This window comes from Rhinoderma darwinii, chromosome 10, assembly GCF_050947455.1.
Source record: "Rhinoderma darwinii isolate aRhiDar2 chromosome 10, aRhiDar2.hap1, whole genome shotgun sequence".
In the NCBI taxonomy this organism is placed as follows: Eukaryota; Metazoa; Chordata; class Amphibia; order Anura; family Rhinodermatidae; genus Rhinoderma; species Rhinoderma darwinii.
The window spans coordinates 19,779,925-19,790,467 of NC_134696.1; the positions used below are offsets into that span (position 1 = coordinate 19,779,925).

General features: G+C 40.1%; 1 protein-coding gene across 1 annotated transcript; it reads right to left on the minus strand.

The window, feature by feature from the left end:
• Positions 1 to 211: 211 nt before the first annotated feature.
• LOC142662526 (transcription factor HES-5-like) lies at positions 212 to 3,243 on the minus strand. Its single transcript, XM_075840733.1, has 3 exons — positions 3,175 to 3,243; positions 2,676 to 2,856; positions 212 to 500 (listed from the first exon to the last, which is right to left on the minus strand). The coding sequence occupies exons 1-3, from the start codon at positions 3,241 to 3,243 to the stop codon at positions 271 to 273; spliced, it is 480 nt and encodes a 159-aa protein (XP_075696848.1). The 3' UTR covers positions 212 to 270.
• Between the last annotated feature and the right edge of the window lie 7,300 nt (positions 3,244 to 10,543).

Genomic DNA, 10,543 nt, shown 5'->3' on the forward strand with positions numbered 1-10,543 from the left:
TTTACGCACATTTTTTTTTTCTAAATATCACATATCGTGAGCATGCGGACCTGCACAGTCTGGTGGTGGATATTTAAAAAAAAATAATAGTAGTTACACCACACAGACAGTAGGGGCACTGTTGAGAATAGTGCCTAATAATTGAAAATTGTGGTACTTTCAGCGATCGGAGGATTACATAAGATGATACAACTCTTATTGATTTACTATACAATTACCATCTAACATTCACAGGAATATTACATGTATTGTTCATGTTATCATTTTGTCCTACCAAGGTCTCCATATCTCTCTGTTACCTTCCGAGGCATTATGGGGGTATCTTTGTAGTGGGGTGACTGGATACTGTAAACGGTGTTCAGCAATTGTTTGACTTTGTTGCATACAGATGTGTCGGAATATTTTTCCCTGTGTGTATTCCTGGTTATGCAGAAATCCCACTGTTTCTTTGAGACACATGTAGTATCCTTGATAATATAAATCCTGAGAATTCTGAGAATCTATAAAAAATTAAAATAAAAAAATTTAGATAACGAGAAACGTTCCAAATTTTGTAATAAAAACATTAGTTATCATAATACTACTAATATAAATAATGTAACAAATTCATATTATGTAAAATAATTGTAAATATTTCTTTATGGTAAGTTAATAATAAATATTATTTTACATTATGTAATATTTTATATTCATATAATAAAACAAATAGATTAAAGACATTTGACATTTTTATTTTATAAATATTTTTGCAATATTTCTGGTACAAAATATATAAAATATACAAGATATAAAAATGTATTTTAAAAATTATTTCTCTAACCTATATTCGTAATAATAAGTATATCATTGATGTGTGTGTATATATATATATATTTATAAGTATGTAATAAAGGTACAAATTTGAAAACAATTTTTGTTGTACTCTAGTTTTCATGTTATATTTGTGTAGAGTACGTTATCCACAGAGCTTTACATCGCTTCTACAAAGTGCAATACTTTATAAAGGAGACTAGATTGGTTGTGGTAATATGACCGCAGCTAAGTGTGCAACGATAAAATACTGGTAATTGTTATTTTACTTGCCTTTGAAGAGGTTATCCAGGATTAGAAAAACATAGCTGCTAGTTTCCAGAAATAGCGCCACTTCTGTCCACAGTTTGTGTCTGGTATTGCAGCTCAGCTCAATTGCAGTAAATGCGGCTGTAATACCACACACAACCTGTGGACAGGTTCATAGAAGGAAGCAGCCGTGTTTTTTTCTAATCCTGCACAACCCCCTGCACACTTTACATATTCGCTGCCGAGTTTCTGTCCATATTTTACGTGCTGAAATTTCGCAGTGTTTCCGCTAAATAAATTCACATGCTGCAGATTCAGAATTAGCACCGCAGGTCAATTTTCACGTGTCTTTTCTGCAAATGTTTTCCGCAGCGTGTGGATATAAAATTTCATCCAATATGCTACTATTGTAACGCTGCAGAATTTCCACATAGAAAATCTGGACGGAAATTCCGCGTCACATGCGCAATGTGTGCAGGAGGCCTTCAGGTGACGATTTGACTCATTTTAATTGTCGCTTACAATGGTTTCAGCGTGTAAATACTCGTGGGCGACCACTTTTGGATTGTAAAATCTGCAAATGGCTTTGTGTAAATGCAATCTCTGCAGTCTGGAAATTAAACTATCCATCTAGACTGCTGTGTTCCGCCTCTGTACCATGTGACTGCGACTACATTTTCATTGCAATATCGAGGAAACCTCATATGTAAATACACACCATTCATTATTTTTTTCAAGGTCAGTAGTGAAAAGTAGTGTGAGACAGAAATTGACAAATCATACGCCTTTATTGAAGCTTTTACGGGCACGTTCAGACGTGGCGGATTTGCTGCGGACAGGCTGTAATGGAAATCTGCAGCAGACTTTTCTTCCTTCAGTTTCTATAGCTTTGTGATTAAGTTAGTGCAGATGTTGCAGAAAAGAACCGTGCGAAAACTAACTTGCGGTGGCGAATTCCAATTCCGCAGCATGCAGAGTCTGTTGCGGAGTAGCAGCGGATTTTCACTGCGGATTTCAGCCTTTAAAATGCAAAGGCTGAAATCTACGGCAAGTCCACTGCGAAATCCACCGCGTCTGGCCGATCCCTCAAATATGCTAATTTTGCTGCAGATTTGTTGCGAACTTGTGGCAAAATCTGCAGCAGAGAATCTCCACCATGTTTAAACATGCCCTAAGGACACATGCACACGACCGTAATTTTAATCCGTAATTACGGAATCCGTAGTTACAGATGAAATTAGGGACCCATTCATTTCTATTGGCCTGGGCATCTTTCCCTATCTTTACCGATGTATGTCCGGGCCATAGAAATGATCCGCAAATTATAGAACATGTCCTATTCTTGTCCGCAATTGCAGCATGGACTTGCCCATAGAAGTCTATGGCGCTTCTGCAATTGCAGACGGCTACAGATGTTTATTTGTAGCCGATGGATCCGTATTTGCGGACAATAAAACCCTTTTGGCTTGTCCACATGTTACAGAATTACTGCGTACAATTTCTGAAGCAATTCCGCTACGTGTGGACGAGCCCTTACGGTCTTGTGCATGAAGCCTTAGAGTCCTGTCCAATATTTAATATATTACAAACCATCTCGTTCTTGCAGGTTGTCTTACCGTTCATGTGACGCTGCGTCTGTCGCTGAAGATATTTGACAGCCATTTCTAAAATATCAGCTTTCTCTAGTTTCGAGTGCTGGTGATTTTTCTGGATGTCTTTCTCAAGCAAAATTCGGAGTTGCTCAATGCTGTGATTTATACGATCCCTTCTCATCTTCTCAATCACCGGCTTCCTGATCTAAAAAAAAAAAAAAAATACATAGAAATCAAAAAAGTACAAAAAAAGTTAAATATAAATTGAATTTTTTTTTTTAGTATATCCTATAAAGTGAATAAAAAATATATAGTAATCAAATAAAAATGTCTTTCAATCTTACTTTGTATATATAACATTTATTATTATTATTATTATTATTATATATTTATTAAATGTATTTATATTAAACATTTTATTCAATAAATAAATAAAATAAATAATATAACAAAATAAAAATGATATAATATACCAATGTATAATATAATATGAAATAAAATAAAATGTAGTATTTGGCAGTACCTTATTTTTTTTCAGTCCACCAATCTTTGCTCTTTTGGCTTCATGCAATATATTGAAACTGGGAGCCATTATAGTATATAGTCAAGTGCTACTGGTGTGGCGACCAGTGGAGCCGTGCGCGGTATTTATACTCTCTGGCCCATGTTGTCAGACAAGTCGTTTTGCATGGTGCAGTTTCTCACATGTGTCAACCAATGAAGAGAACAATGCAGATGATAGAAGTGTGCCTGAGAGGTTTGACCGTCACCCCGGGGGGGTGAAGAACATCTCCCCTCCTCTGCAGATGAACAGGTGGACTGGGCGTAGTTCAATTCTATCATGACTCAAATGAGACTTCACCGTGGGAAAGCTTCAATCTCGGAGAAACCACAGCAGCTCCTGATTCTGGAGGCAGATTACATTCTTGCGGCACCTGTTTTCTGCATTTACAGTATACACACAAGCAAACAATATACACACAAAACACTTAACCCCTTCAGGGTGACACCGAACATCTTGATGGACAGATACCAATAATGATGGTCAATAAGACACCCCCCTCCCTTCACCTTCAGAACTTAAGCCCATGGGGGGTCCAATATTTCCAGGTGAAAGATCAATATTAGAAAATGGCTAGGCCGAAATATTGGATCAACTATGGCCGACCATGAAGATTATATCTATTTGACCAAACCCTAGCCTCTGAACGTTGTATACATGGCATGGATACTGACTATATTCCGATATGGCTGGATTCACACACAGTGTTTTCCTGTGTTTTTTTATGATGGTTTTTGCAGCGTTTTTTGTTGTTTTTTTTAGTTTACAGTAAAATAATAAAATACACTACACACAACTGTGTTTTGCTTTGTGGCATTTATCAGCCAATTTTGTGGTTTTCCAACCGCAGCATGCTCTGGGTATGTTTTTTTTTTTTAGGCGTTTTTCCCATAGGCTTCTTTAAAGGACTTTATAGGCTTTTTTTCCCATAGGCTTCTTTATAGGACTTTATAGGTGTTTTCCCCATAGGCTCCTTTATAGGACTTTATAGGTGTTTTTCCCATAGGCTCCTTTATAGGACTTTATAGGTGTTTTTCCCATAGGCTCCTTTATAGGACTTTATAGGTGTTTTTCCCATAGGCTTCTTTATAGGACTTTATAGGCGTTTTCCCCATAGGCTTCTTTATAGGACTTTATAGGTGTTTTTCCCATAGGCTTCTTTATAGGACTTTATAGGCGGTTTCCCCATAGGCTTCTTTATAGGACTTTATAGGTGTTTTTCCCATAGGCTTCTTTATAGGACTTTATAGGTGTTTTTCCCATAGGCTTCTTTATAGGACTTTATAGGCGTTTTTCCCATAGGCTTCTTTATAGGACTTTATAGGCGTTTTTCCCATAGGCTTCTTTATAGGACTTTATAGGTGTTTTTCCCATAGGCTCCTTTATAGGACTTTATAGGTGTTTTTCCCATAGGCTTCTTTATAGGACTTTATAGGCGTTTTTCCCATAGGCTTCTTTATAGGCGTTTTTCCCATAGGCTTCTTTATAGGACTTTATAGGTGTTTTTCCCCATAGGCTGCTTTATAGGACTTTATAGGTGTTTTTCCCATAGGCTTCTTTATAGGATTTTATAGGCGTTTTTCCCATAGGCTTCTTTATAGGCGTTTTTCCCATAGGCTTCTTTATAGGACTTTATAGGTGTTTTTCCCATAGGCCTCTTTATAGGACTTTATAGGCGTTTTTCCCATAGGCTTCTTTATAGGCGTTTTTCCCATAGGCTTCTTTATAGGACTTTATAGGTGTTTTTCCCATAGGCTTCTTTATAGGACTTTATAGGCGTTTTTCCCATAGGCTTCTTTATAGGACTTTATAGGCGTTTTCCCCATAGGCTTCTTTATAGGACTTTATAGGTGTTTTTCCCATAGGCTTCTTTATAGGACTTTATAGGTGTTTTTCCCATAGGCTTCTTTATAGGCGTTTTTCCCATAGGCTTCTTTATAGGACTTTATAGGCGTTTTTCCCATAGGCTTCTTTATAGGACTTTATAGGTGTTTTTCCCATAGGCTCCTTTATAGGACTTTATAGGTGTTTTTCCCATAGGCTTCTTTATAGGACTTTATAGGCGTTTTTCCCATAGGCTTCTTTATAGGACTTTATAGGCGTTTTTCCCATAGGCTTCTTTATAGGACTTTATAGGTGTTTTTCCCATAGGCTTCTTTATAGGACTTTATAGGTGTTTTTCCCCATAGGCTTCTTTATAGGACTTTATAGGTGTTTTTCCCATAGGCTTCTTTATAGGATTTTATAGGCGTTTTTCCCATAGGCTTCTTTATAGGCTTTTTTCCCATAGGCTTCTTTATAGGACTTTATAGGTGTTTTTCCCATAGGCTTCTTTATAGGACTTTATAGGCGTTTTTCCCATAGGCTTCTTTATAGGATTCTATAGGCGTTTTTCCCATAGGCTTCTTTATAGGCGTTTTTCCCATAGGCTTCTTTATAGGACTTTATAGGTGTTTTTCCCATAGGCTTCTTTATAGGACTTTATAGGCGTTTTTCCCATAGGCTTCTTTATAGGACTTTATAGGCGTTTTTCCCATAGGCTTCTTTATAGGCGTTTTTCCCATAGGCTTCTTTATAGGACTTTATAGGTGTTTTTCCCATAGGCTTCTTTATAGGACTTTATAGGCGTTTTTCCCATAGGCTTCTTTACAGAAAAAATGCATGTACAAAATGACACTAAATTTAAAACACCAACAAAAAGGCCACTAAAAGTGCCTTAAAAAACGCATGTTACATTTTCATAGCGATAGTGTTTGTAGATGCAGTTCAAATTGACAGAAATATTCTGTGTGTGAAGGAGGCCTATAGATTATGACTAGACCTTGACAGGGCGGGGATCTAAGGGCCTCCATATGTACCACCGATTTGAAGCGTTTATGCGGGGACCAAAAATTATTATCAGTGTAGTCCCTGCAGTATGTGATACACTCGCTCATATACATTCCGGTTCCCCGTCACGCTGATTCCGAGATTTTCATAGATATTTATAGTGCTGGCGGGGGACCGGGAGTCTAGTTGCACTGCATTCTTTGCTCACGATATGTCCCTTCGTCATGTGACCGTCCCCGCTGTACTCTATGTATAAGCAGGAGCAGTAGTACAGCGAATACATAAAGAGTAAAGCAGGATCGGTCACATGACCTAGAGTCGTATCGCCATCAAAGAAGACTGTGCAACTAGACTCCCGGTCCCCCGGCAGCGCTATAAAAATCTATGAAAATCTCAGAATCAGCGCGACGGGGACCGGGATGTATATTAGCGAGTGTATCACATACTGCAGGGACTACACTGATAATAATTTTTTGTCCTATGCTCGTCTGCCCGATAATTGCCCAGTGTAAAACACCCTTAGGCTGGGTTCACACACTATTTACTGACGTAATTCGGGCGTTTTAGCCCCGAATTACATCCGAAAATGCCGCTCAATAGCGTCGGCAAACATCTGCCCATTCATTTGAATGGGTCTTACGATGTTCTGTTTCGACGGTCATTTTTTTTTACGGCCCGCTGTCAAAAGGCGGGGCGTAAAAAAGACGCCCGCGTCAAAGAAGCACCTGTCATTTCTTCAGACGTAAATGGAGCCGTTTTCCATTGACTCCATGGAAAAACAGCTCCATTTACGTCCGTAATGGACGCAGCGAAAAGCGCCTCAACATGCCATTACGGCTGAAATTACGGAGCTGTTTTCTCCTGAAAACAGCCCCGTAATTTCAGCCATAACGGACACTGCCGTATGAACATACCCTTAAGATAGAGGTCGGACAAAAACTCTTCTGGGCCAACAGTTCTTAACCCGTTCCCCTATAAATATACCCGTTTGGCTCAATAGGTGGTAGAGAAGTGGCTTCCAAATAGCTGTGACACCGCTTATCTGGGAACAGAGAATTTTACAGAGTTCAAATGCAACTTGTCCTATCCTTTTACCCAAATGGGAAAAATCAGTCCACAGTCAGGCTGTATGTAGAAGTATTAGGGTATGTTCACCCAGGGCGGATACGCTGCGTAAAAGCACACAGCATATCCACCCTGGCAGCCGCAGGGAATTCCAGCCAATAAACCACACCAAATTGTGGCACAGTTTTTCGGCCGGAATGTCCGCTGAAGAAAACAGAAGAGAAAAAAAAAAACAACGCCCGTACTTACCCTCTGATGTCCTGTAGACCGGCCTCCTGGGCTGCAGTGGTCACATAGGATGAAACGTCATCCCTGGAGGCCGGTCTGGACAAAAAAGCACAGAATTCAGGGTAAGTATAAGATTTTTTTTTCCCGAATTGCGATTTTTGCAGCGGAATCGCAGCTTTTTCCCCGCAAAAATCACAACATCCGCTATTTGTTGCGGCTTTTACCTCCCCATTGAATTCAATAGGGAAAACCCGAAACAAAAAAGCAGCGATTATGCTCTACAATTGACATTCTGCGGATTAAAAAACCGCACCGCAGGTCAATTTCTGAGCGTTTTTACACATTTACGCAGCGTGTGGATGAGGCTTGTTCAAATCTTATTCACTTTGCAGCTACTGCGTTAAGCTGCAGATTTTTTGCAACTAAATATGTTGCGGAAAATCTGCAGTATTTACAGTATTTACGCTACGTGTGAACTTACCCTTAGGTTGCAGAGCTCGCTTTTAGATGTTATTGTTTACTGGCCCTCTAAGAGACAAGGACTGAACTTGTTTTCTGGGAAGTTCATATTTTTTTTTTTAAAACAAAGGAGTTTCACTGGGCTTATACTAGTTTAAATGGCTATTGCATGTAGAAGAACCCCCGCAAGGGTGACAATTGTAGAGACCGGGGCAGTGTGACCCCTGCCTAGTATCGGTAAGCTCGCCTTGCAGCGGGCAGCTCATCAGCTTTGTCTGTTCCTCATGAAAGTTTTTGGCTTGTTCTACAAGATCTGTGAGTTTTTCAGTGAAAGGATGTGAAACTCCATCTCCATTTACAAATCCTTTAATCCTCCAGATGAAAAAGGAAGTCCAAAGTATATATGCTAAAAGCTTAAATATATCAAAATAAAATTCAGCAAAAAAAAAGTTAACGACGTTCTTAAAGGTGAACAATGTTTAATTAGTGGACCAACAAAGGATTCTATCGTATTAAGAATTTCTTTGTTGGAAGAGATATTAGAACTTTGGACTTTTTCCGAGAGTCCCATTCCCTCCAAAATATTTCGCAATAAACCTCCTGGAAATCTGACTTTGATGACATTTCCACTCTCAGGCCCAATGCACACGACCGTAGATTTCATCCGTAATCACGGACCCATTCATTTCTATGGCTGACGGACACCTTCCCGTATATTTTTGGGAAGGGGTCCGTGCCATAGAAAGGCTCCGCAAAAGATAGGACATGTCTTATTTTTTGCTTTTTACAGACCGTGCTCCCATACTTTATATGGGAGCACGGCCGCAAATACGGGTGGCTGTCCGCGGCCATCAGCAGCCGGCCATGCCCGTAATCACGAACAGTGATTACGGGCAAGGTCGTGTGTAGGGGGCCTCACAGTCTTTAAATGTCTATGTTGGCTTCCATCCTTTATTGGAAAACTCTCCATATTATATTCAGAACTGGTTTCACCACCGGGCAAACTATCTTATATGACAAAGTGGGAGTCGGAGGTTGGCAGGGAATTGGATCTCAGACAATGGCAAGACGTCATCCTTAACTTCTAAACTATCCATCAATACTTCATTAGTGGAAGCTGCTTATACATTACTCATGAGATGGTACATGGTCCCTTCTCGACAATCTTCTAGGTATCCAACAGTTGATTCTGACTGTTTTAGAGAATGTGGTAATAAAGGTATTGTAATGACGGGGTAGGGAGACAGACAGGTGAACCCTAATTTACCCGCCACTCAGTCCCTGCCTACTTGCACAACCCGTCCTAGGCGACGGCGTACAACTGGGCGACGGTCCCTACGCTCAGTATGTGCACGACAGACAAACAGACAAGGGTACACAGAAGCTAAGGGAAATGGGGCAGTTGCCCACGGCAACACCGTGAGCAACAAGAGTAGTGAACGAGCCGAGTCAAACCAGGAGTGTACGAGGTACCAAACGCAGAGCAGGAGCGTATTCAGTAAAGCCAGGGTCAATATGAAGCAGAGGTCAATAGTAATAGCTGGAACAGCAGAGCCAGGAAACAAGACAGAATCACAGGCAAAGACAAGAAGCAAATGAAGGTATACATAGACCGAGGGCGGGAGCTAGAACCGTCTGGCCAGGCTGTGATAGGTTCTCCCACTCCTCATCCTACCAGCCTGAGTGGTAGCAGATCGAGTCACTCTAATAGATCTAGGAACAGATGCAGGCTGATTAACCACGGGCGTCGACACAGAAGCTGTGTCTGGCAGATCCTTTACAGGTATGTTTCATATTTGGTTGGAATGCCCCATTGTACAAAGATTTTGGACAGAGGTGTCTACTCTTATTTCCTCCCTCACTAGTATATCGCTCTCTGCTGATCCAGTTGAGGCTCTGTTAAATGGTTCATTACCCCATATATCTAAGTATTCACGCAAGCTCATACCGTATATTTTTTTAGCCTCGAAGATTGCTGTTGCCAGATCCTGGCGCACAACCGCTATATCCAGAGATATAGGTAAAGCTAAACTTTCTTGGATCATGTTTAATGACCACTTGTCTGTCGTCATCTCGGACAGCCTAACCAAATTCGACAATGTTAGGGCACCATGGAAGACCCACTTGGGTTCGTTAAGTGAAAGACTAGAATTACTTACCTTCGTTTTCTAATCAGTATACACTGATTTCTTATTGGAATCTGCTGGTTTGTTCTGTGTAAATGTTTTATACAATATTTTTCAAAAAATTCCAATGAAAATAATTTAAAAATAAAGGGCAGCTCCTTAGCTTCCTGGCAAACAGGCGATCATTGCCGGGGAAGACTGCCGTTAGCTGCTCATTTCCCCTTCAGCGGCCACTACAGGTAAAATAAAGTATTACATGCAGGCAATTCAAATAAATGGCCATCCATGCGACACATGAACCGACTGCTTCTGCCAAAACTGCTGTTTATTAGAAACAATCTTCTCTGCCTTATAGATGGGGGTCCCAAGCAGGTAACCGCCCTCTGTGACATCCCTAATAGGGCATATAAAAAGGGGTAATCCAGGCCCGTTACGAGACACAGCTGTTATAACTGTACTCAACTGTAACAAGCCCTGCATCTGCGTAAGCATCACATGATCAGGATGGGTTTCAACAACTGGATGTAAACAATGAAGGTTCACATTCAATGAATACAAGCAGAGATCTTGAAAACTGTGAGGAATTGATGCACAAAGTATATTAAATATTGCAGAATCTTGAA